We start from the raw sequence: 27,486 nt of genomic DNA on the forward strand, positions 1-27,486 counted from the left end.
TCCAGAGGAAAGCCCCGCCCACATACGGGCAAAAATAACCCACACTCGCCCAATCACCACGACCGTCCGGGAACTAACGCGTATCAGTGTTTTCTCGCGAGACCGGAAACTAACCGCTCGCGGGAAGAGGCGGAAATACGAGTTGGTAGCGCCTCGGTTTCTTGTCTGACGCTTTTTCCGTCCGAGTTTTGTAGCGGTTGGGATTCCGCCCTTGTCGGCATTCCACGCCGCGAGACAAGGATGCTCAAGTCCAAAACGTTCTTAAAGAAGACCCGCGCGGGCGGCGTGGTGAAGATCGTGCGCGAGCACTACCTGCGGGATGACATCGGCTGCGGGGCGCCGGCTTGCTCGGCCTGCGGCGGAGCGCACGCGGGTCCGGTCCTGGAGCTGCAGCCCCGCGACCAGGCGAGCAGCCTCTGCCCGTGGCCGCACTACCTTCTGCCGGACACCAATGTGCTGCTGCATCAGGTGCGTGGACGCCGGGCCGCGTGGTGACGAGGGGGCGTGGCAGATAGGGACACTGGGGACCGGGGAGGCGTGTCTTGGGATGGAGAGGCAAGTACCTTGGCCACCCTCGCTTCCAGATATCCAGGCCGAGGTACCTTTCCCTAACGTTGCTTTATTTATATTTTTTCGATTCTTGGAGTTGTATTTTTAGACACGTTAATTTTCTAACCGCTGGTGTCTCTTCTACTTTAGATTATAAGTGCCTGGAAGCCGGGGACCTGGGCTTCTGTGGCCTCCAGATTGCGACCCCCAGGCATCTTGTAAGTGCCTACGAACAAAAATTGTGTGGGCCAGCGTAATAATATATTTAGTAGTAGCTTTGGTATTGCAAACTTTGGTGGTCCGATTACGGGTGCTTCATCATCTCATGTCTACAGGGTCCAGTGACTTTGTCACGTTTTCTACAGCAAAGTAACACTTTAGCCTAATGGAGAGTCAGTATTGAACTGTAACAAGAATTTAGGCTTGACAGAGAGAAGTTATAACTGAACACGGAGGGAAAAAAATTAACGTTTTGCTTTTGTTTTTAAGATTGATGTTCTCGAGGACCCTGCCATCAGGAATGTCATTGTGCTACAGACAGTCCTGCAGGAAGTGAGGAACCGGAGCGCCCCCATATATAAGCGAATCAGGGATGTGACTAATAACCAGGAGAAGCATTTCTATACGTTCACTAATGAGCACCATAAGTAAGTATCACGGAAATCACGGGGTTACCTAAATTCAAAACAAACTTCCTGGGAGTAATTTATCAAACACCGTCTGCAGCTTCCCGTGCTGTTTGGTTGTTACTGAGCTCTGTGGAAGACAGTGCTGTGTAGGCCTCAGCTAAGGTCACAGTGTTCGTGAGGTCACACTACCTCGGAAATACTCCCTTTAAGTTGTGTCTGTTGAGTTGAATGGTAGAGTCTTTGGAGTTAAGAATCATCTACGTTCCTGCTATACCATATTATGTGAATAATATAGGATTAAAATGTGGGAGTTTGGCTCAGCGGTTAAGAGCACTGACTGCTCTTCTAGGGGTCCTGAGTTCAATTCCCAGCAACTATGTGGTGGCTCACAACTATCTATAACAGGATCTGATGCCTTCTTCTGGTGTGTCTGAAGACAGCTACAGTGTACTCATATACATAAAATAAATAATTCCAAAAAAATGTGGGAGTTTGTGAAAAAAAATACAAATTTATGATTAATAAGCTTTATCTTACATCTGATTTATTGAAATTGGATTTCTAAAAATAATTTGTTATAATTCAGGTTCATGACCTTTGTGCATTCTCAGAACATATGGATTGTCTATTGTAACAAATAATATATAATGTGTATCTATGATGCTTAAAGTCACTTTCTCAACTTTGACATTATTAGCATTTTGAACCTAGTAGTATTTTGTTGTATCAAATTATTTTATACATTGTAGGTGCTTAGCAGCATGTCTGGCCTATGCCAAGACTGTGCATTCACCCATCAGTTCCAAGGTTAATGAGCCAGAATGTTTCTAAACACTGTCTTGTGCACCCCATTTTTACATCTTGGAAGTAAGTTCTTCAGGAACTAAGAGCACGCAAACACACACACACACACCCCTAGAGAGAGGGCGGAGCGGGTGGATGGAGAGAAAGACAGAGACAGACAGACAGACAGCATGTCTGCCTGTGGGCTGCTCATTCATTGTACTTCCTTAAACTCCAAAAGTAGATATCAATTGGTTTCTAGGACCAAAAGACCAAGATTGTATTGAACATGGTCGTATTCCTGACACAGGCTTAGCAGGGTTTTAGTTCAAGTGCTTTGAATAGATTTTAGTAGTTTAGGGACTAGTTAAAAGACTTAGGACACAAAGCAAATCTCACTTAGATTTTGTTACTTAAGTTCATTATATTAAAACCACATTTAAATTTTAAGTTCATATGATTTACTGATAAGCTTAGGTTTATTAAATTTGTAACCAATGGACCATTTACCAGAATAGTTATGAATGTGGCCAACACATTTGTAGAGGCACAGATATGTTGCACCTCTGAGAACATTAGTAGGTAGAGTGAATTGGAGGGAATAAAGCCATGTTAAAGATAATGGCTTTGAAGAACAGACTTAAAGAACCGTATAAGAGTACTTTTGTGTTTGGGAGTTATAGTCTTGTCAGTTCTGTGCAGCCTTTGTTGTTGATTTAGTGCTTGCCATGGAATATTTACCTGGATTATCTATTGATTAATCATTGAATCACATGCTCATGAATATTCTAGTCAGTCACACTACAAACTTTAGCAATTGCTGTTATTTCATGGTTTGTTGAGTGAAGATTTATTATGTAGTCTTCAAAGTTTTATTAATTCTTCCTACACTATAAAGTATTATTTAATACTGCAGTTTAAAGAATAAATTTAGGGCTTAATATTTTCTTTTCATAAAATGAAACTTTGAGCTTCTGTATTTACCCACTAATAATACGAATTTCTTCTCAAGAAAATTATCTTGAAATCTTTAAAAAGATCTCAATAGAATTGTTCCCTGGAATGTGAGCATGTAAATTTAAGTAAACTATGTATACCACTAATGTTTCACATTAGTGGCTGCTGAACATTTCTGTCCCAGAAGTTTTTACACTACTGGCTAACTTATTTTGTGTTTTCTGTCTTTTTTACATTTAGAGAAACCTACATAGAACAAGAACAGGGAGAGAATGCCAATGACAGAAATGATAGAGCCATACGAGTAGCAGCAAAATGGTACAATGACCACCTGAAGAAGATGTCTGCAGAGACTCAGCTACAAGTTATCCTGATAACAAATGACAAGAAGAACAAAGAGAAAGCTGTAGAAGAAGGAATACCAGCTTTCACATGTAAGTCTGAATGTAGACGCTTTTATGGGTGTTTGCAATTGTATATAAAAATTAGGATCGGACCACCATGTTCACATGACACATAATTTCATTATCTGATTTCATGTGATCTTTTCAACACAAATGGTTTTCAATTTTTAATGTGTTCATTATCTGATTTCATGTGATCTTTTCAACACAAATGGTTTTCAATTTTTAATGTGAGTGACTTTTGCTTACATATATGTAGAAGTCAGAAGCAGGTGTTGGAAACCCTGGCACTAGAATAAAGGACAGCTGTGAGCCACCATGAAGGTGCTGGAAACTGAAAGCAGAGCCTCTGCAAAGCAGCAAGTGTTTCTAACTGCTGGGTCATCAGTCTTTTTACATTTTAAATTTCTCAGTGAGCTGATAAGTAGGCAAGTTGTAGATAGTGGCTGTTAGGTTGTTCCTCATTGTTTGCAGTTGATGTAGTAAAAATTGGCGTGTGCTGGAGCCATTGCTTTGTTTCAGTCACCGTCATATAGTTGGCATGGTGTTTGTTTCATTTATTAAAAATGGTAGGTATACGGTCAAAACAGGATTGTCCATGTTTCCTCATGCCCAGATGAAATGCCAGGCCTGAATTTAAACCAGAGCTTACTTTTCAGGTGAAGAGTATGTAAAGAGCCTGACGGCTAACCCTGAACTTACAGATCGTCTTGCCTGCTTGTCTGATGAGATGGTATGTTGCAGTACACTCTGTTTTGAAAAGATGAAAATATAAAAATAGCCATCTTGGGATGTTGGGTTATAGTTACCATATTTAAAATTTAGAACATACCAGTAAACTAGACTAGGAACAGAGTTAGGTTATAAACAAGAAAGTTGTGATTCGCTAATTGGAATGTCATTGCTGAATAAATTGGATTTTTAAAATTGGGCTTGACACCTAGTACCTGTGTGTGTTGAATGAAAAACAATGAAATGAATTCATGGTTCATTTGTGAATAATTTAGTAGTTTGATAAAGTGGCCAACCATGCATACAGCGTGAAGCCTAAAAGGGGGAAGGGAGTCATAAGGAAATACATAATTTTACAGGATGCCCTATAATGGGAAGCTAGAATTCCTTCTGTTGGTCAGTAAGTTTTCAGTCTTTAGTGATGACCTAAGTAAAGGTCTATTATGAAGTGAAATAATAGGATTGAGCTCTGTCCATTAAATGTCAGGCTAACCTAAATAAAGGGTATCTAAGAGTGAACTGGAGGACAGAGCTGTGATCAGAAGGGTAATTATATAGAAGACTGTTCTAATGGCAGTGTAAGACAGCATATTGATTCAGTGCAAAGATTGAAGACTGAGGGATAAGTACACAGTTACTATAACTGACAGTTTGAGAAAGACCATAGGAGAAATTTTTCAGTGTATGTACATACACACATATTTATTAATAACTATACCATTGTTAGATGAATGCAATATAATTTGAAGCATTCATAAAATTCTTGTCTTGTTTGGTACATAGCTACAGTAAATGTAAATGATGACTATTGATCATAAGAATTCACAAACAAAAACTGTGCAGTGATATCAGTCAGGCCCAGAGTCTCAGTGAGCTTCTGTGCAGTTGGAGTAGCTAGTCTGAAGCTGTGGCACCTTTTTTGGTTTTTGAGACAGGGTTTATCTTTGGAGCCATGGCTGTCCTGGTAGCTGCTCTGTAGATCAGGCTGGCCTCAAAATCATAGAGATTCTACTGCCTCTGCCTCCTGAGTGCTGAGATTAAAGCCATGTGCCAGCACCGTCCTTATCAAATATATTTTGAAGCACTTATCTACCACTATAAAAAATAAACAAGACTCAAGTGACTGGGTTTCTTACCTGAGTGCAGGATAGCTGTTGGTACAGAGGTAGCTGTCTATCTAATAGGACGTGATACATGCATCTTTAAATAGTTTTCCCCACATCCTGTCTGTCTTTTGCTACCTACTTTGCAAAACTGAAGAATGCTGGGAGGTACAAGCTGGACTGGCCTTTTGGAATATATGTTCTGGCGTACTCTAATAACTAGTTACTAGTTGTATGTAGCTGATTAAATGTAATTTAAATATAAAATCCATTATACACATTTCAACAGTTGAAGAGATCTGTGCTTAGTGGCTACCATGTTGAACATGAGTGAAAAATTCCACTTTCTTTACAGCAAGTTATTTTAGATAGCAGTGGTCTGGAAAAATGTTCTACTCTGTTCATTTAAACTCAATTGTATAGTTTATAATGTGGATTTTTAAGTTGTATGATACTTGTGGAAAAAGTGTCTTAAATAAACAGACTTTTGATTTGTTTATTTCATAGAATGAAATAGAAAGTGGGAAAATAATATTTTCAGAGCATCTTCCCTTAAGCAAACTCCAACAAGGCATAAAATCTGGTTCATACCTTCAAGGAACATTCAGAGCTAGCAGGGAAAATTACTTAGAAGCTACAGTGTGGATTTATGGAGACAAAGAAGATGACAAAGAGGTAAGTATGTAAATAAATGCCTTTTTTTTGTTTGTTTTAAGGTTAAATTTTTTTTTATTGGATATTTTATTTACATTTCAGATGTTACCCCTTACCCCATTTCCCCCGTCCCCCAGACCCCCTATCCCATCTGCCTTCCTCCTGCTTCTATGAGGATGTGCCCCCCCTCCACCTAGCCCCCCACTCCCACCTCCTCACCCTGGAATTCCCCCACACATGGTGTCCAGCCTTCATGGGACCAAGGATCTCCTCACCTACCTATGCCCGACAAGGCCATCCTCCCCTACATGTACAGCTGGAGCCATGGGTCCCTCCCTAAGTGCTCCCAGGCTGGTGATTTAGATTCTGGGAGCTCTGGTTGATTGGTATTATTGCTCTCTTGATGGGGCAGCAAACCCTTTCAGCTCCTTCAGTCTTATGTCTAACTCCTCCATTGGGAACCCCTTGATCAGTTCAATGGTTAGCTGTGAGCATCGGTCTCTGAATATGTCAGACTCTTGGAGACCTCTAAGGAGACAGCTGTATTAGGCTCCTGTCAACATGTACTTCCTGACTTCCAGATCAGCATCTACCTTTGGTGACTGCACATGCGATGGGTACCCAGGTGGAATAGTCTCCAGATGTCCCCTCCTTCTGTTTCTGTCCCACATTTTGTCTCCATATTTGCTCCCATGAGTATTTGTTACTCCTTCTAAGAAAGACGGAAGCACCCATACTTTGGTCTTCCTTCTTCATGAGCTTCATGTGTCCTGTGAGTTGAATCTTGGGTATTTCAAGCTTCTGGGCTAATATCCAATTATCAGTGAGTGAGTACCATGTGTGTTCTTTTGTGATTGGATTACTTCACTCAGGATATTTTCTAGTTCCATCCATTTGCCTAAGAATTTCTCAAATTGATTGTTTTATTTTTTGTATCCATTCCTCTGTTGAAGGACATTTGGGTTCGTTCCAGCTTCAGGCTGTTATAAATAAGGCTGCTATGAACATAGTGGAACATATGTCCTTGTTATATGTTGGAGCATCTTCTGGGTATATGCCAAGGAGTGGTATAGTTGAGTAATAAATGCCTGTAGATTTGCTGTCCAGTCTCTACTGAGAAAGTTTAGGGCTTAACTGACATCTTCACTAGAACAGTCTTAGTGATATTGGACCAATTGGGTCAGCAGCTTTCTTTGAAGCTGTCCTGGATGCAGAATTTTGAGTGAATAGCATTGAGGCAGTCTGTGGTAGGATCAGGCAGGACACTGGAGTAGATATCCCTCAGTGTTTCAGCATCCCTGAAGGTGAATCCTGTCAGTGCTACATTGACTTCGTTGGTATAAACATGAACATACACAAGTCATACACATTTTTGCAATAACGTATGCATTGACTGTGCTCTGTGTACTGTTTAGTTAAAGGTGACTCCTGGCTCTCGGTTTGAGATAGTAAGGCACCTGGCTTTCTCTATAAGTTAGTTTGGATTGTATAACCAACCTGTAATAAAATTTTTATCTGTATCATTTAAAAGGATGGGACAATTAAGTCTGGAGGATTCTGTAGCCAGCAAGATTAATTGACTGTGCATAGCTGAAGTTCTAGCTGGAAACATTTGCATCTCAACCAGTCTCAGAGCTGTTCCCATGTAAAGGATCAGTATGTACTTCACCTGTTTTGTTCTTCTTCATTTCTTTTTTGCCTGCAGTCAGGATCTTCAGGGGGTCTTCTTCTGTCAAATCTTATTTTTATCAATTTGATGGAATCAACGTTTTCTCTCCTGTTGAAACAAAGGCAAAATCTTCTCTCCAGTGCAACACATTTTCTGCTTTCCATTCTGAGGTTATCACATATTCAGTCCTTTCCAAACTCGAGTGCTTTTCAGCAACTGTGCTATCTGTCTCATTGATATTTAAAACTTTGTCAGTAAAGCATTATTTAATCTATATTTGGGAGATTCCATGTCCCCCTTCTGTTTTATGAGCATGTCTCCAAAGTCCTGTTAGATCTCTCCCCAATTATTTGACCTGTCGGATTGTCTCCTTATCAACGTCTGTTTTATTCTGATCTTTCTAAAAAAGGATATATAAAATTGTAATTGTTACTGAACATGTTATTTACATGCTGATAAGTGAAGCAAAATGTGAGATCCAGATATATTGTTTCATTGTGCTTTCCGTTTTAACATAGGAAATATTTTTCTTTTAGTCTCTCTTTTTTTAAAATTTTAAATCCTCCCATCTTTTATCTCTTAACTCTCACCTTAAGGACTTAATTTTCTTATTTTTAAACTACTTTTTTTTTTATGACTGTCTATACCCAGTTTCTTTTTTTTTTCTTTAGTACTTAAGCATATTTTAGTACATATTGTACCTGTTCAGAAGGTTTTCTCAGTTTGGGACTGGCTTCCATTTCCTGTAGCCATTCTCTGGTGTATATGCCAAGCCTTAAAGGGCCAACCCTCCCAGACAAGGAGGGACACTCTGAGCTGTTTGTTTTTCAGCTTCTCAGTGGTATCTGCCAACCTCCCTGTAGTGACTAGCCCAAGAAACCATGGTCCCCACCCTGTGAGTGTCTGGACTTGGAGGGAGTTTGCCATGTAGCTCTGGCATGAGTCTCCTAAGCCAGCTGCTAACAGGCCCGTTCAAGTACTAGGCAGCCTACCAGCCTTGTTGCACAGCATGGCCTCTAAAGGAGCTACACTAGGCCTCTCTCTGGTTTCCCACTCCCAGCTAGTTAGGAAACAACCTTCTACCAAGGACTTCTCAGACTCTGAGCCCCACATTCAGTGCGCCATTTCTAACCAAGGGCTTTTCACCCACCCACGCCCAAGTTCCTTGAAGTAACCACTCTGAGACTTGATTATGAATAAATGCCTAGGCATAAAGCTTTGGCTTGTTCCACTAGTTTGTAACTTAATGAACCTGGTTATTCTATGTGTTGCCACGTGGTTGGTTATCTCTTCTCAATTTTGTGCATCTGTCTTCATCAGTGTTTAGGTTGACTCTCTCTTCTATGCCTGACTCTATCCCAGAATCTCCTTTCTATGCTTTCTGGAACTCCTCCCCCCACCCCCACCCCTATGTTGCACAAGAGATTCTCTTTGTGTGTGTACATTTGTGTGTGTATATGTGCATACATATGCTTGTGAATAATGTGTAGAGGTCAGAAAACAGCTTGTACAGTAGTGGTTCTCTCTTTCCACAGACTGGGTCACAGGAATTGAATTAGTCCAAGCCAAGATTTACTATGGAGCCATCTTACTAGCCCGTCTGTAAATTTTTTATACACTAAAATACCTTGAGCTGATTGAAATTTTTATATGAGAATTTATATTGCCCCACACTTTTCTTCTCTTTTCTTTTCTTTTATTTTATTTTATGTTTGGTCTTTTAAAGATAGGGTTTCTATGTGCAACCCTGACTGTTCTGGAATTCCCTTTGTAGACCAGGCTGGCCTCGAACTCACAGAGATTTGTCTACCTCTGCCTTCCTAGTGCTGGGATAAAGATATTCACCACCATCGCCTGGCTTTCACTTTTTAGTTTTAGTTCATGTGTGTATGTATGTACATGTGAGTGTAGAGACAGAGGACAGCCTCAGTTGATAGCCTTAGAAGTGTGGCCTATTTCCTGGAAAATAGGCTTTCTTTTGACCTAGAGCTTACCAGTTAAGCTGGACTGGCTGCCCAGTCAGCTCTAGAGATGTTGCTGTCTCTACTTACGTAGGACTGAATGGCAGGCATGGGCCACCATGCCCAGGATTGTATGTGGTCTGTGGGCTTCAGTGCAGATCTGCGTGCTTGCAGGCAACACATGACACAGCCAATTCTCAGGCTTACCTTCTGTTTCTGGTTGGTAAGAAAGGACTAAACACTCGTACAGTAATGACTTTTCATGAGACCAATTGTCTCAGAAATTTCTAGGAACTCACTTTTAAAGGGACTCATCAAGTATCATAAACTGAGATATTTCTGTTTTATGTGTCTACTTTTAATAAATACGATTTGCACAACAAAAAGAGCTTCACAAACACATGATAGCAGGTAGCCTTTAGAGTGTGTGCTATTCATCAAGTTCATCTAACTTCTGACTTGGAGCCTTTTACTTAGTCTCCAACCCAATCAATGAAAGTTGTGTTTTCATTTTTACCAACCAAGAGATTGAGATTGAAATAATTTGGTTTTCTGAACTGTTTTATAGCCATTGTTTATGGTGGAGTCATAGACAAAAATCCACATATTTCCTGAATTGTTTTTCTTATTAAAATTTAAAAATTAAGATTACGAAATGAAGAGTAGTATTTTTAATTTTGAGACTGACTATGTTGTGTATATATGATGTGGAGTGTGAGTTGGGAGTATGATGTGAAATACAGGACATCTTTCAGGTCTCCTTCCACTATGGGCTCTGGGACCAAATTCAGATCAACTAAGTTCGTTTAGCATTCACGTTTACCCAGCAAACCTAACTCAGATGATTATTTTAAAATAGGAAAAAACATGGAGAAATGTATATTAAATATAATAATTAGACTATAGCCTTATATTAGATAACTTTCATTATTCTCCTTCAATCTCTTTCAATGCATGCCACTTACTGTTTTACACAGATACTTATACAGGGACTTAAACATCTAAACAGAGCTGTTCATGAAGACATTGTGGCTGTGGAGCTACTGCCCAGGAGTCAGTGGGTGGCTCCGTCCTCTGTGGTTTTACACGATGAAGGTCGAAATGAAGACGATGTGGAGAAAGATGAGGAGAGGGAACTCCTGGTATGAGAGAAAGCAAGTCTTGTACTGTTTAACATGCCATTGTTTTTATATTTATTGAGTAAAACCATAGTTCTGAATTTTTAAAAAGTTGTATTCATTTTTATATGTATGGGTATTTTGCCTGCATGTGTGTCTGTGCAACATGAGTGTGCATTGTCTGCAGAAGCCAGAAAAGGGTGTCAGATCACCTAGAATTAGAATTACTGACAGTTGTGAGCAGTCAGTGCTCTTAACTACTGAGCCATCTCTCCCAAGTTCTGTACTTTTAATTTTATTACAAGTTATGTACATAGTTGATTTCTGTTTTAACTACACAAATTTGTGTTCTTTTAATGACATTATACTTAAATGAGTTTAAGTATTTCAAATTGTGAATCAAATGGAAATCTGTTACACTCTGTATATGATTTGAATTAATGCAATTTAAGGAAATAGAAATGTAGAATTTTCTGAACATTTTTTGCAATGTTAAAATAATTTTAGAAACTATTTCTGGATCTTTGTATTTAACATGCTTAATTATCTTGTTTCTACTAATGTCTTTATTGAGAAGAGTGAGTTGTTTCTTATGCGTTACTGCATCTTCCAGAAATGACCTGTTTACCCATTTTCTGAGGATAACACAGGTCTAGCAGATGCTGTTCTTGTTTTCATTAGGTACAGTGAATTTCTTGAAGTCTGACTGTAGCATTCTTGCAGAATATAATCCTTTGGAATTGTTAGAGGTCTAATATTATAGGGTCTATTTTTAGTGGTTAACATTTTTTATTTCACTTTTAACTTGTGATAAGATAGAACTGTTAAAGATATATTTACTTTGTAAAGGATTTCATACATGTTCTCCATAATAACTACATAGCTAACTAATTATTAACTAATCCCTAGACACTGTTTTGTCAGGAAATCCTCACATTATCTTTGAAAACACTGAGTTCTGTCACATTTATTCACCTATGCACATCTTGACATCATTTATGGAGTGCTTTATTATCATGGAACAATTAGCATTGTTCAGTTGGTTTGCTTGTGTCTAGAACTTTGAAGCATAAAGGTTCTAAATTTCATGTCGTTGTTTGCTACCTGATCGTATTAGTGTCCATATGCATATTCCAATTTGGAAGAAAAATGACTTCATTTTACATAGAACAAATATAACTGAAGATTTTTGTTTTTACATTTCAGCTTAAGACTGCTGTAAGTGAAAAAATGTTAAGGCCTACAGGTAGAGTCGTGGGGATAATCAAAAGGAACTGGAGACCATACTGTGGCATGCTTTCCAAGTCTGAGATTAAGGAGGTACGTAAAGCACTTGGCATCACTACTGAAAACTGGTCATCACTGACTAGAATTCAAAGCTCACCCTTTATCCCCTTTTCCAGATTTGGTGTAAATATAAATTGTTTTCCTAAGTTAGGGATATAACTCAATGGTAGTGTACTTGTATAGCGTGTGCTAGGACCTATGATTGATCCCAGGACCGTGATTCTTTTTTTAATTTTCTCTAGTCAAGAAGACATCTCTTTACACCTGCTGATAAGAGAATTCCACGAATTCGGATAGAAACCAGACAGGCTTCTGCGTTAGAAGGACGGAGAATTATTGTCGCCATTGACGGTTGGCCCAGAAGTTCTAGATATCCAAATGTAAACTTAAAATATTAAATCTTTGTGTATTTACTTAAAATTTGTAACTAATATTGTTGATTTTTAGTGAAAATATGGTACTTACATGTACACAAGTATTTCATGATTACCTAGTCGTAGCATAGATGAATTTTATCTAATTCCAGTATAAGTCATCTGGCTACTTTTTCTCAAATTGCCATAAAACCTTTACTGATAAACTTTATGGAAGAAGAATGTGAGTCAAATAAATTTTAATCAAATTTTGAAGCTATTGCTTTTAAAGTGTATGTTACCTTGAAGGTTAGCAGGAACTAAACGAGCGTTGTGGTCTAAGAATCAGGCCTGCAAGGGCAGTTAAAAGTCTTGTTATTTTTCACTAGAAATTTTTTGATTCACTACAGGGTTTTTTGCTTGCTTGTTCATTTGTTTTTATGTGTATGGGCATTTTGTCTGTGTACCACAGTATATGCCTGGTGCCTAGGGAGGCCAGCAGGGGCTGTCAGTCCTGGAGCTGCAGTAACATCATTGTGAGCCTTCATGTGGGTGCCAGGGGATAAACCTGGGTCCTCTGCAAGAGTAACAGTGTTCCTAACCACTCAGCCTTCTCTCCACCCCCAAAGAGTTGTTTTAATATGTAAGAGAAAAAGGTAGAAGTGCTGAGCTGATAGATAGGTAAAGGGATGGGAGATTGAGTACAATGAAATATGAATTAGATGAAAAGTGTGCCTTTCTGATAATACCTTTCCATTTCAGGGACACTTTGTAAAAAATTTAGGTGATGTTGGAGAGAAAGAGACGGAAACTGAAGTTTTGCTGCTTGAGCATGACGTTCCTCATCAGCCCTTTTCCCAGGCTGTTCTTAGCTTCCTGCCCAAGATGCCCTGGAGCATTACTGAGCAGGTGAGCTGAAGACAGGTCACAGTGACTTTACACATGATGTCATGTTTGTATTGGTGATTGAACCTGGGGCCTTCTGCAAGTTAGTCAAGCACTCTACCAATGGAGTACATTCTTAACCCAACTTACATTTTGGTTTTTCTTTACAGTTGGGTTTTACTAAGTTACACAGTCAGCCTTGGCTCTTTGTCCTGTCTTAGACTCCTGAATATCTAGGATCCAGACCATGATGTAGTTTAATTTCTGTCTGTTTTTAAATAATGTAGAAACCATGGCTTCTTTTTCACATTTAGTTAGTTACAGCATTGTTGGGTGTCTACTGTTCTGAAGGTAGTGGAACCTTGGAGAATGGAGCCTAAAAATGAGGCAGACTAAAGTCTTACGCAATAGCCAGCTTTATTCAGAGCATCAGACAGTTTCTACTCTGAGGGTTAAATAGAGGTAAATGAGTAAGGTGTATAGTTACATGGATGAGCCACATGTGTCAAAAACATGTTCTTCCGAAGAGGCATATAAGCAAATAACAGCAGCCAGCTGCGATGAAGAATCGAAACTCACTCCTACCTTCTACAACTGGGAGGAGCACAGAAGTATGGTCCAAGAACAGGCTCATGTTTCTAAAGAAATGAAGTCACAAAACTCTGGTTTTCCTGCCGTTTTCTCATCGGCACTCAGAATTCTCACTCAACTCTCTTCTTGGGTGCTACACAAACCATTTCCTCTTTTTCACGGAAAGTGATGTCTCCAGGCTGTAGACTTAGGAGCATAGAACACGTTTCTCTATAACATGGAAAGCTAACTTATTTTTATGGAAATATTTGTTTCCCAAGAGAGTGGTGTTGCTATTGTATTCCTCCAGGTTTTCTGTTGTTGTTTTTTCTTTTTAACATGGTATTTTCTAGGACATGAAAAACCGAGAAGATCTGAGACATCTGTGTGTTTGCAGTGTGGACCCTCCAGGATGTACTGACATAGATGATGCCCTGCATTGTAGAGAACTCAGTAATGGAAACTTGGAGGTACTGATACCGTCTCTACACTCTTAGCTAACGGGATTCAGTTCTAGGGTTCATTGGTTTTTGATCCAGGACAGACTATAAAAGTATAGCTGTAAAAACCAATAGTTGTGTGTCAGAGTTGAATTAGTAGCTGAGTCCATTTTCCATTTAGCTGCATTTCTTCTGATCTAAATCCCATTGTGTAAGTCTACTATTGGGCAGAGTGACATCTTTTATCTTTTTAGGTTGGTGTTCATATTGCGGATGTTAGCCATTTTATCAGGCCAGGAAATGCGTTGGATCAAGAATCAGCAAGAAGAGGAACAACTGTTTATCTTTGTGAAAAGGTAAATGTATTAACTTTCAAATCTTATACTGATCATAGCACTATGCATTTTGTTTTGTTTTGATGGGCATGGGGTCAAAGTCTTGGTCATGTATAGGTCAGGACGGCCTCAAACTTTTGATTTTCCTGCCTCAGCGTCCTGAAGGCCAAGCCAGGAACTTTTGGTTTCATGAGCAATCACAGTCTAAAGTAAATACATGATATATTTATCTAAAAGAAATGCATGGGTGAAGGTGTCCTAAATCACAGAGAATATTTCATTTTATGGCCTGAGGCAGTGGCTCAGTTGGTGAAATACCTGGCACCCAAGCATGAGAACCTGAGTTCAGTTTCTGACAGCCAAATGGAAACTGCACCACATCTGCAGTCCTAGCACTGGTGGGTGGAAGCAGAATCCCTGAAGATCATTGACCAGCATAGGCAAATCAGTGAAGTCCAGGTTCCTTGAGGCTCTATCTCAGAAAACTACAGTGGATGTCATCAAGGAATGCCTGATGTTAACCTCAGGCCTCTGCATATATGAACATGTACATGTGCCACACTCAAACACAAAACAAGAATTGTAATTTGTTACCTAGTGATCCAAACAACATTTAAATGGAGTTGACATGAATTACTTTCTTGAAGTATGATTTGGGGGGCAGGGAGAGCCACTGAGTGTACACAAGTATACTATAAAACTCAAAATTTTATTTTTTTTTTCCTTTGACTTTCAAGTATATTTTAAGCACTGTAGTTTTGGTTTAGGAGTGGGAAAATCTCGGTTGGTAAGGGTTTGTAAGTTACCAGGTACCAACTTACACAGACCAGAAATTTCAGATTTTGACAGGACAGATAGAGGGACTGAAATCTCAATGCACTGGCACAAATGCCACCCTTACTGCCTTCTGTAACAATTTTGTCTCTTTTCCTACAGTCTTTATTATTTTCTTAATTCTCTAGTCAAAATGACCAGAACAGACCCTGCCCCCTTCTGTTCTCCTGATGCTATTTGCAAGTGGAAACTAACTGTGACTGTGCCTAAGTAACTGAGGTTTGTTGTCCTCTCTTCCAGAGGATTGACATGGTTCCAGAGTTGCTTAGTTCAAACCTCTGTTCCTTAAGATCCAACGTTGACAGGTATTTCTGCATTATTTTTGATAAGAGTGACTTGTTAACTATGTTAATTGATTCCCATAAACCAATACCATCTCTTTTTCCCTGAAGGTTGGCATTTTCCTGTATTTGGGAAATGAATCATAATGCTGAAATATTAAAAACGAGATTTACCAAAAGTGTCATTAATTCAAAGGTTAGTGTTATGATTCATTTCTGACATTTCAAATTTTTTGTGCTCTTAACATTTCTCAGATACTTTTGAAAAAGTTAAATTCTATAAAATTAAATTTTTCAGTGTTAATAGTAGTCCCTAGTTTGTTTCAAAATTTAAAATTTGCTTAATTATTGATGTTATCCAGAAGTTACTTTATGTAGTAATTGTCCTGTATTCAGGAACTTAGAGCCCACACATCTCAACTGAAGAGCTTTAGGATGTAACTCATTAATCATAGTAATTGAGATTATTTGTAGTTAAAAATATTACTGCTTAAAAAATTAGCATGTGTATCATGGATAACATAAATTATAGTTAGATTCCAATAGAGCTAACCTGAAATTATAGTCAACAGAATAGAGCAAGACTTTTCTTATTTTTGTACTTCTCCTCTCCCCATATTCTCTTAGTCATCCTCATCTTGTGCTAAGTAGTTCTCCTGTGTACGCCAGACGTTTTTCTTGTAACGACATTTTCAATCAGTTTTCTAGTTCCAAGTTGTATCACTCTGTTCTGATGACCAGTAGAAACTTCTGTTAACCAGCAAATGATGTGGGAATGATTTTAACCTTAGAGATTCATATTTTTAGAGTATTTCGAGGCAGTGATCCTCTGAACAATACTTTTCTGTTGTTGGTTTATCAAGACAGGGTTTGGATGTGTGTAGCCAAAAGAGATCTGCCTGCCTCTCTCCCTCATGTGCTGGGATTAAAGGCATGTGCTACCACCAACCTGGTGACATAGTTGTTTTAACAAAATTATATGAATTAAAATTAAAAATTAGTGAACATATAAACATTTTTCCGGAAAGAGAATTCTTAGCCCTTAGTAGATAGATAAAGGTACTCTGAGAAACTTCACTTAGCCTATATTAAGTTATTCCTTTAAATGGTTTCTGAATTTTAATTATAAAGCTACCTTTATCTTTTAATATCCTTCCACCTGGACAGAAATAGGAGCAGAAGCAACTATTTCCATATTTGGACTATCTGTTAGAGATTGCTCTGAACTTTTATCATTTTTACCCCATTTTGGGTTCTGTTTTGTTGGTTAGTATCCTGTAAAATACTTCTAGCCTCTCCTTATTTGCTAGAGTAGGGGAGTAATAATCCTTTGGAAAGGATTTTTGAGAATAGCCTGAACCTGCCTTGTGTTTTATTCTAATATTCTTAAAGATATACTGGTTTAAATGAGGAAGTATTAGAAAAACTGCCATTTTCCTTTATTTTAATGGAAATAGAGCTCATTTTATATAATGATTGCTTGAGTTAAGCAAACTAGAAATCATAGGTGTAAATTTATTTAAGTATTGCTATAGATATGTCTTGTTACTTATTTTGGGCTTCCTGAAAGCATGGATATGTGTGTAGTGGGAATATGAGGTAAAATAATACACTTTAGAGGTACAGAGTATAAAAACAGCTTGCTGTACAAGCCTAATACCCAAGCTAGGATTTCCAGAACTCACGTAGAACTGGATATTGTGGTGTTCATATCTAATCCCAGTGTACTCCTGTAAGGACTTAGGAGGCAGGGGCAGAGACACAGAACCACCACTGGCCCAGCTATCCTGGATTATCAAGCAGTGAACATGAGAGACTTTGTCTTGAACCAGGAAGGGGGAGAAACTCTGACCACCGTATGTTCATGTGTGGCCCCGTACTAACATAGGAATACACAATCATACACAAAGTATGGGTCAAACAGGAAAAGTATTTTTATCAGCCATGAGAATTATATTAACCTGAGGTTTCTTTCTTAGGCTTCTCTTACATATGCTGAAGCACAGATGAGAATTGATTCAACGGCTATGAATGATGATATTACCACTAGTCTCCGTGGACTAAATAAACTAGCTAAAATTCTAAAAAGGGGAAGGATTGAAAAGGGGTATGTTCTAAAAATATCTATTAATACATGCTTTAATCAGTTCTGATGTTGAGCTAACATTTGGTTTCTTTAGTGTATTTTGTTAGAACGGTGGTTAATTAGCTGGTAGACTATACTTAATAGATTTGTATCATGGCCGTTTGCCTGACCATAATAGGCATAGAGGAGTGGCAGCTCAAACTTGTTGGAAAGAAGGCAGTTCAAAGGAGAGGCAGCCTTGAAAGACTGCTGTAAGAGGAAACCACATACGAGAGCCTTTCAGAGGTTGCTCCCTAGGTTTTGCCACCAGCAGTTGAGAACAAAGGTTTTTCTGGCGATGCAAATGCTGCCTCTGGAGTCCTCCTACAGTGCCTAACATGAATTCCTGAGTATTAGCTAGCCACAGACAATGCTAAGCAGCCATGTGTGGTCAGTGACTACCATAGTTGAATGATTAAATACGAAATTTAAAAGTCTTTACAGATTAGGTATTTGCATGAGAACAGAGTTATCAAACTAGAGTAAAGATGCTACTCAGCTTAAGTATAAGGTTAACATTGGTTTTTTAACTTCTCTATGATTCTCCAACCTTATTAAAATTATTTCCAGCCTAGTGACACATTTCTTTAATCCGTGCAGTCAAGAGGCAGAGAGGCAAGTGGATGTTTAATTTCTCTTCTAGGCCAGCCTGCTCTAAATTACTAGTCCGAGCCTAACCAAAGCTAAAAGTAGGCCCCTGTTTCAAAAAACTGAAAGAACAAAACCAAAAACCAACAACCAACAACCAGGCTTTCAGGTTGATTTGGAACTTGATGAAAGTAGCACCACATCTGAAGACACCTTAGTGTGTGACCTTGTGAACTTTTCGAAGGAGAACTAGTCATTAAGAACCACACATAACCTTAGTATAGTCTATTCTCAGAGCTACAGCAGTCTCATCAGCACAGCCATCAGTCCTTACGATGTTTCAGTGGTAGTTGTTTGAGACGTCTCCGTGTGGTTGCCTATGCACCTTCTCTGACTAGCCTGTGTAAGCTGCTCTGGGCCTCTCTGTCATTGCCCATCACAATACTTTGTTTGCCATAGAAAATGGCGTATTGGCAGTTTCCTATTCTTAGCTGCTTTAAACAGAATGGTTGCAGATTTATGTAGCTTAATAAAAACATAAGTTAGGCTTTATATTAAAATTGAACATAAAACTTTGTAGATGGTCATAAAGCTTTCCTAAGAAAAACTCTCCACTACTCGCACACTCCTTTTCTGTTTGACAGGATTCCCTGTAGAATCCTCTGTCCTCTGTCCTGGGCTCTGTTGACTCCTTTCTCTCCTTTTCACTCAGGGCTCTGACTCTGTCTTCTCCAGAAATCCGATTCCACATGGACAGTGAAACGCATGACCCAATCGACCTGCAGACCAAGGAGCTGAGGTATGGGACATTTTACAGATGGATATTAAATATTACATTTAAATGTAATGTCTCCTGTAGACACTAATCACCAGAGGATCCATTTATGGCTAAAACAGTTGTTACGGTTAGAATCTCTATGAAGTAAAGATGATCTTACTTTCTTAGCTTTTCTCATATAAAGTTGAGTTAGGATACTAGAAAGAGTTCAGATTTGCCTTGATTTACTTTAAGACTTCGAGTTAGTTATAGAACAAAGCGATTGCAGTGATTAATTTCTTAAGTATGTAATGTATACACAGAGATACGAAGGGAGCACAGCTTTGCATCTGAAGGGTTGGTTAAGTTGCTGCTGTTTTGAGAGGACCCAAGGGTTTTTCCCAGCTTGCACCTTCACACACACACATCTGCAACATGCACATAATTTAAAAAATAAGTCTTAAAATGTAAAGTTTTTGAAGCTAAATTCTTAACTTTGAATTTACTGCTACTGTTTATATAACTTAAAGAAATTGAGATCAGTCATTGGATTTTCTTATATGGAAAGCTTCCTAATACTTTAAAAGTTTAATTTAGAAATGTTGTCAAGAAATGGTTTATTTTAATAATTAAAATATGATTGAAAATTAATTCTGTATATTCAGTGATTCTAGAGAAAGGAAACCATAGATACAGCTTGCAGATCATTTATTAAACTAACTTAGAACTTAGGATAAAAGTTGCATCAGATTGTTTTAAGAATTGAGAAATGACGTCATGCTGAATCCAAGTTTTGATGCTCCTGTTAAAAATGATCTTATGAGAGAATAATGCACATCTGTCACTTAGGAATCAGTTGTGTCTGTTGTTTGTGTGTGTTGTATTTATACATGCATTTACAATACAATGCTCACCAGAGATAAGTATCCACATTAGCTATTGAGAATCGATTAGTGATTTATTGCTAAAAATGTGGGAGGCTGAGACAATATGTGTGAACTAGCTTTTAATTCTCCTGGGAAAGCTTATTTTCATAGTTCTTTTTTGTAAGAGAAGGTAAAAATATTGGCTTTATATTTATGTTAATAAAGTAGTAAATCTTCCCTTTTTTTCCCTTGAGTACAATTTGAAAAGATCCTAGCATCCTAGAGTTGTTCAGGAGAGACAGAATTAATATACTGTTAGAACACAAGCTGAGACAGTAAAGACACGGTAAGGGATTAAAAATAGATAGGCGTTACACGTTAATGTTTTTGCATAGGGAGTGTTTTCATTATCACGAGAAATGCTAGCTTGTGAATAAATGTGATAACTATCTTAGCTTCTCTTTCCTTACTTAATGATTTTCCTGACTGACAGAGAAACAAATTCCATGGTGGAAGAATTTATGTTACTCGCTAATATTTCTGTTGCAAAAAAGATTCATGAAGAGTTTTCTGAACATGCTCTGCTTCGAAAACATCCAGCTCCTCCTCCCTCCAACTATGAAGTTCTTGTTAAGGCAGCTAAGTCCAAGGTAAAGATTGAAAAGTAATATGTATTTGTATTGTAGTCTTTGTATTATACTGAAAAAATTAATATTCATGTTTTTATAAAATTTCAATTGCTCTAAAATAAACTTGTTCTCATATATATATAAAAATGTGACCTGGGGTAAGGACATCTCTTCCTACATACACATTGACATCAGCTACATCCTGAAATCCGTTATGTTCCAGTTCTAAAGGCAAATGATTTAAACTAAGTTATTTACAGTATCTTAGACAAAGTGTGCTCTTCGATCTCTTTATACAAGGTGTCCTGGCCAGTTTTTTGTTAACTTGACACAAGCTAGAGTCATCTGAGAGGTTGGAACCTCAGGTGAGAAGATGTCTCCATAAGATTGGCCTGTTGGCAAGACTTAAGGGCGTTTTCGTTAAGCTCATTGTCTGACTACTAGGCATCCTTCTTCCCTTTCTCTTTCTTTCCTTTCATCATACTTAGGCTTGGCATGACCTAGCTTACTTTGATTTTCCTCGGATCTTGTTTAGGCCCTTTTGTTCTATTGAGCGCATGTAATGAATAGCATTGGCTCCCTGGACGTTACTCGAATAGTATGGTATGGGTGTCTGGGTTTATAGTGCACTTAGTACATCTTTATCCACCAGGAACTGCCCCGGCTCCCAGCTCCCCTGGTTACTGTACATTGGGGAATTTTCTGTGTTGTAGTATCTCTTACTAAGACGTGGGTAAGAAGGGAGGAGGCAGGATTTCCCTGGAAGCTGGAATATAGCTTGAGCTTGATGGACACAGCCCTGTGTGGCTGCCCCACCGTGTCACTTGTCTGCACTTCTACTTTCAGTGAAGGAGTGAAGAAGAAGCCAGACAGACTGAAACGTGTCTGGAGCTGCTTTATTTCCTTCCCCACTTAGAGATAAGCAAGCATACATTGGGGTCTGAAAAAGAAATGGCATGTCCTCCTTTCCCTTGGAAAGTTTCCAAAATCTTGATACTTTCAAATGCATTCAGGGTTTTTAAAGCTTTAATACTATACAAACAATCCTTATTTATTTTAAAGTTATTTTTAGTGCCCCTGGTTATCCGATAAAATGTGTAAGTTGATACTATGTGTATACAAACACTATGTATTTGGTCTGTTCATACTTTAAAGATAGGACACTAGTTCTGGCTGTGGATGCTAGTGTGTGCCGTTAATTCGAGTGCTTGGGAGACAGGCAGGCCAATCTCTGTGGGTTCCAGGCCATCCTAGGCTACACAGTGACAGAGTCTCTAAGAGAGACAGAGGGGGACAGCGGGGAGGAGGGAAGAGAGAGGGAGGCTACTACTGATTTTGAATTGTTTCATTTGGTGCTTCTCTCCCTTTTATTGACAGAATTTGGAGATTAAGACTGATACAGCCAAATCTTTGGCTGACTCTTTGGACCGGGCAGAATCTCCTGATTTCCCCTACCTGAATACTCTATTAAGGATCTTGGCCACTCGCTGTATGATGCAAGCTGTCTACTTCTGTTCTGGGATGGATAATGACTTTCGTCACTATGGCCTGGCCTCCCCAATATACACACATTTCACATCTCCTATCCGAAGGTACTGGTTTTTCCATACAAAAGGAAAACACATTTTTTAAAAAAAGGTTAATTTTTAATTAAAAATTTTAAAACTAATTTGCCATCATTCTTATTTCATCCTCTGTATGTAGATATGCAGACATAATTGTTCATCGGCTGTTAGCTGTGGCGATTGGGGCTGATTGTACTTATCCAGAGTTGACAGACAAACACAAGCTTTCAGATATATGTAAAAACCTCAATTTCCGGCATAAAATGGCTCAGTATGCCCAGCGGGCATCAGTTGCTTTTCATACGCAGGTATTTGTTTTTTTTCTGTAGTGTTGAGGGTGAGAAATTTTGTTCATTTTGTATTGAATTTCAAAATAAGACTTCTAACAAGATTGTATGTTATTTTACAGTTGTTTTTCAAAAGCAAAGGAATAGTAAGCGAAGAAGCCTATATTCTCTTTGTAAGAAAAAATGCAATTGTGGTGTTAATTCCAAAGTATGGCTTAGAAGGTACAGTTTTTTTTGAAGAAAAAGATAAACCAAAGCCACGCCTTACTTACGATGATGAGGTAAGGTATTGCTGAGCTTCATGTCCTTTTAAACTGGGGAGTAGTTAATATTTAACATTTAAATTACTTTGGAATGTTAACCAGAAATAGACATGAGATTCAAGTTTAAGAAAAAAATGTCAATTTTTCTTTTTTCAAGATACCTTCACTCAGAATAGAAGGTACAGTGTTCCATGTGTTTGATAAAGTTAAAGTGAAAATCACATTAGATTCATCAAATCTTCAACATCAGAAAATCCGAATGGCCCTTGTAGAACCACAGGTGAGACCAAATTTAATGGTATGGAAAAATTAACGTATTTTGAGTGACCGAGTTTTCAAGTAATGTTAAGATCCTAGGTATTCCAAGTACTTCCATAGCAATCCTACTTTCCATTTGACCCACACCAGTGGATTCCAGGCATCGGATTCTAGAGGACCTCAAAGCTAACATCTAAGACTCTTCAGTTCTTTTGCTTATTCCTTTACTCTAGTTTTAGAATAGACAAGTATGGAGGCTTCACCTAAAAGGCTGTTTTTGCTCATTTTGTTTTGTGTTTTTGAGGCAGTTTCTCTTTGTGTAGCTCAGGCTGTCCTGGAACTTGCTATGCACCTTTAACTCAGATATGACTGCCTCTGTTTCCCGAGTGCTGGGATTTAAGGTGTGTGCTTCTAAGCCTGGCTAAGATCCTGGTTTTAAGCTTTTGGTGCTTGTTGTCCACCTTTACAGTAAGTTGGACATGAGGAAGATCTGTTGTTACATTATAAACACATTGCCCAAATTGAAGCTTCTCAGTTGTCTTGCTATGCATACAAGGCTATCCTTGAATTTGCAGTGATCGTCCTACCTATTTTCCCTAAGTACTGAGATTGTGTGTACTTCCATTCACTGTGAAAAGCTTCTGAGACCCTTGGCATGGTTACGCTGGTGTATAGTTGTGGATGTTGCACTGGAAAATGTGTTTAAAGTTGAAAGTGGCAGTAGTAAAGGGGGGAAGGTGAGATAAGTTATTTCTTATTGGATGCTTCTAATCGTGTGATTTTTTCCCCCCATTTACACTTGTTTAGATACCAGGAGTAAATATTCCTTCTGATGTCTCAGATACGGATCTTAATGGACCAGGAGGAAAGAAGAGAAAACTTGACAAGTAGCTCATCGACAGAAAACCTCAACACTGGCCGCCTTGACAACAGCAGCAAAACTGAAACCACACTTACATGCTCCTGCGTGATAGCTACTTTTAAATACATTTCAATAATTTTAAGGAATTTGCATTTTTATTGAGTTGCTGACTGAATCTATCTTATATTGTGCTTCTGCAACAACAGAAATTATGCAGAAAAGTTCACTGGAATATCCATCACATAAATGGTGACAGTAACAACGTCAGAGATCTGTGATGATCATTTAGGAGTATTCATCTTCTCATTGAAGAACGGATTAATATTATCTAAGTACTTTAATATAAAAAGAACCTATCAATTTCTGAGGAAAATAACATTTTAGAAGCAAAGAACAAGCCTTTCTAAATCTAGCTGTCAGTGTTTGGCATTTAATCTTTTTGCCATTTTAATTTGCCTACTTAACATTGAGTTCATATATTTTGATAAGACTCTTGTACTTCCCAGTGGTCCTCAAACAGTCGTGAATGTTTCAGGATTATAGGAAAATAAGACCTGGAGTATCTTCATCTGATTTGAAACTCTGATTTTTGTTAACAGGTGTTAAGTTCAGTCATCATCCCTAATCTTTGTTGCCAATATTTCTCCCCAACAAGGCATTACAGAGAAAGGAGAAAGGTGGTACTTTAAATGTCTGCTTATTTATAAAAACAGATAATGGCTTATGAATTGTAATTATATCCAATTATATAGGCGGGGAGGGATTATAGTAAAGCCATATTAAAAGGAACAAATGAAGTCTCATTTGGTATGCCAGATTGCACTTGCCTTACAAATCTCAGATTAATGATTACATTGGTATTTAGGAATACTTTAACATTCAACTTTGCTTACTCTGTTTCCAGTCAAGGAGACTAGTTCACAGCAAAAATGAGCTGACAAAGCCTCGTTACTATGGAAAAATCTCTACATAAAGACAGACTTGATGTATCTAAAGTAAGACAATCTTCTTACAAAGTGTTTGGTCCAAATAAAATGGATCAGTGCCTGAGACTAGAGCAGGAGGCTGCAAACCTGTTTGTAAAGGCCACAGCATTTCAGATGTGGCTGAACTCTAGCTGTAATTGTACTTTATAAGCATCTAGACAATACATAAACAAGTATGGTTATATTCTTGGAAACCAACCATTTACCTAAGGATACAAGTTTCAATTTTATGTATAATGTAGATTTTTGCTGTTGAGTTGGGCGTATAGCATGCAGCTTAGTGGTGTAACTATTGCCTAGTGTATAATAGACTTGGATTTGATCTGACTTTTGCAAAACACAAGACAGTTCTTTACACTGGAAAGATGGCTCAGCAGTTAAGAGCAAGCAAGCACTGGCTACTATTCTTCCAGAGAATCTAATTTTGATTCTTGGCACTGACATGATGGCTGTTAGTCAGCTATAACATTCTGGTTCCAGGAGTTTCAATACATGCTGTTCTCAGTTGTTTTTCCACATTAATTTTTTGAAACAGGATTTTTCACTGAACTTGGGAGCTTGTCATTTCAGCTAGACCTGTTAGAATCAACCAGTTTCCACTCTTCTAATGCTGGGGTCATAGCCACACACATTGGCTGTCATCTAGGTTCTGGGGATCTAAACTCGTTTTCATGCATTTACAGAAAGCACTTGATCATTTCCGCAGCCCATGTCTGTTATTCTAGTTATCTTGAGCGATTTTAATAAGGAATACAGGCTTCCACCTCAGTTGAGCAGATTATGATCAAAAACCTATATTCCCCAAAGCCTCTTCCTTTAGGCTCTAAAATGTTTTCTCTAGTGCTAGTTATGGAGCTAAACAGATTTAAAACATGGTCAGCCTCCCAGTATTCAGGCTGTGCTTCTCCATATTTGAGGATGAAGGTACTTAAAAAAACTACAAAAAAAAAAAAAAAACAAACCCCAGCATCTATGCTGAATGTGTTAAAACACTATTATTCACCCAATAACTACTATTTTCATTGTATTTATATTGTACTAGATATTAGAATTTGAGTGGATTTCATGTATATGCAAAAATGAGCATACCTTATATGCAAAGACTGCCATTTAGGACATTAGTATCCATTAACTTATTATTTTGATCCATGGGTGGCCCTAGAACTAGTTCCTCTTAGAATTGAGGAGGACTGTATTGCGCTTAAACTCAAAAAGCAGCCAGATTAAAAAATACCTTTGACTGTCACATTCTAGAGACTGAAACAAAACTAAAGGTAAAATGAAAGCTAAGGCTACATTGTAAGAAGATCTGAAAACAAACGAGCCCCTTTAGGACTGCTATTCCTGTTTAACAGATAGAAGTCAGATCAAGGATAGAGACAAGTTATTTGAGCCTAGGTTGTGGTTACTACTTAAGAAAACTGATGGGTAGCTTGAGAGGCTGCTTCTCTTACATTCGGAAATCAGAGAGAATAGCTGTCTTCAGATAAACATACTCAACTAGCTAGTCAACTTCCAACATTGGTCACTGTTAGTGGAGCAGGTGAGGTCACAAGCAGAGTGTGTGTGTGTTAGCAATAAACACACCAAGGATGGAGTGCCATTCAGAACAAGGAAGAAAATGACAGAAGAGTAATCTTTATTTTCTAGGACTAATGAAATCATTTTGAGTATGTCGTTTTTAATAAAGTACAAAAATAGTCTTTGATATTCTCAAGCACCTTATATCCATCTTTTTCTAATACAGATTTTTAAAATGTATTTTATTAAGCTATTTTCCCAATTGTTTCTTCATAGTTCTAAGCTCAACAAGAATTCCACTGTCTCCCAGTGATTCTGATTCTCCTGTGTTCTGTTCATCTCCCTACCAAGCCTAGGAATGGCGGCACATGCTTCTGTGGCATCCCATATTCGCCCACACACGTGGCAGCATATAGGATGCTGCCCAGTAACATCTTCCTACATTTATAATTTACAGAACCAAGTAATTTCCCCACAGAAATGAAACTTTAGTGAGTCCATCTTACTTTTTACCTTTGTAAGTTTTATAGCTCAAGATTTCTTTCACAGTTTCATGTAAAAATATATAGTGCATTCAGTTTTAACATTTTTCTCATGTTCCAAGAACTGGTAAATTCAAGACTACCATTCAAAGTCTTAACAGTTCACTGACTCTGTAACAGGGGAAAGCCATGAGATCTGCCATAACTTTTTTGTTAAACCACTCAAAGCAAATATAAAAATCTTTATTGATTTTAAAAAATAAATGTATAATTTAACAACTTGGAGCTTCTGGTCCTGTCACTGATTTCTGTTGCAGCTTTTCACATTAAGGAGAGAAGTAGGCACCTTACGTGAAGCAGGTACCCATCCCCATCACAGTAACTCGCAGCCCTTTATAAATCCCTAAGGGCTACTGAGCAGCAGTCTCAGGGCTTGAGACTCTACGGGCTGCTGCATTGAGACGCACTTGTAGTTTTCATCCAGCACCTCTGCACTGTGTGATTTTGCTGTGAAAAAGAAAATACACATCTCTTTAAGGCCATTCAAAAATATTCAAAAAACTATTACAGGAACTGTTCTTAAAATCTACATGCAGATTTCCTGGTTTGAAAGGGAGAGTAAAGGAAAGCTTTTGTTTAGGGGTGTTTTGTTTGTTTGTTTTTCCCTGTTTTTAGTCAAGTGTTCTACTGAGCTACATACAGCCTTAGCCCAAAAGATGGTATTTTAATATTCTGTTTCAAAAGAATCTCTCC

The 27,486-nt window shown here is 38.2% G+C and overlaps 3 protein-coding genes across 5 annotated transcripts in view; 1 reads left to right on the plus strand and 2 right to left on the minus strand.

The window, feature by feature from the left end:
* Positions 1 to 208, minus strand: part of Pibf1 (progesterone immunomodulatory binding factor 1) — a 148,099-nt gene extending 147,891 nt beyond the window's left edge. Inside the window, exon 1 of the mRNA XM_028756571.1 lies at positions 115 to 208. The gene's annotated coding sequence lies outside the window, so the exon portion shown is untranslated. The remainder of the gene's footprint in view (positions 1 to 114) is intronic.
* On the plus strand, positions 136 to 27,018 carry Dis3 (DIS3 homolog, exosome endoribonuclease and 3'-5' exoribonuclease). 3 transcript variants are annotated; one of them, XM_028756568.1, is made up of 22 exons: positions 437 to 468; positions 700 to 767; positions 1,039 to 1,196; positions 3,159 to 3,352; positions 3,982 to 4,055; positions 5,665 to 5,832; positions 10,419 to 10,583; positions 11,766 to 11,879; positions 12,089 to 12,226; positions 12,962 to 13,108; positions 14,008 to 14,124; positions 14,349 to 14,450; positions 15,504 to 15,568; positions 15,656 to 15,740; positions 17,524 to 17,651; positions 18,970 to 19,056; positions 20,374 to 20,530; positions 21,887 to 22,101; positions 22,214 to 22,382; positions 22,484 to 22,642; positions 22,782 to 22,904; positions 23,690 to 27,018. In XM_028756568.1, the coding sequence occupies exons 4-22, from the start codon at positions 3,259 to 3,261 to the stop codon at positions 23,771 to 23,773; spliced, it is 2,391 nt and encodes a 796-aa protein (XP_028612401.1). In that variant the 5' UTR covers positions 437 to 468; positions 700 to 767; positions 1,039 to 1,196; positions 3,159 to 3,258; the 3' UTR covers positions 23,774 to 27,018. The 3 variants fall into 3 exon arrangements, with proteins under 3 accessions (XP_028612402.1, XP_028612400.1, XP_028612401.1); XM_028756569.1 differs by lacking the exon at positions 1,039 to 1,196 and having other exon boundaries at positions 136 to 468; XM_028756567.1 differs by lacking the exon at positions 700 to 767 and having other exon boundaries at positions 137 to 468.
* The window catches only part of Bora (BORA aurora kinase A activator), a 28,689-nt gene continuing 28,158 nt past the window's right edge, over positions 26,956 to 27,486 (minus strand). The window contains exon 12 of the mRNA XM_028756575.1: positions 26,956 to 27,240. Coding sequence (XP_028612408.1) covers positions 27,175 to 27,240 — 66 coding nt within the window. The 3' untranslated portion in view covers positions 26,956 to 27,174. The remainder of the gene's footprint in view (positions 27,241 to 27,486) is intronic.

This window comes from Grammomys surdaster, unplaced genomic scaffold, assembly GCF_004785775.1.
Source record: "Grammomys surdaster isolate TR1022 unplaced genomic scaffold, NIH_TR_1.0 126124, whole genome shotgun sequence".
Lineage (NCBI taxonomy): Eukaryota > Metazoa > Chordata > Mammalia > Rodentia > Muridae > Grammomys > Grammomys surdaster.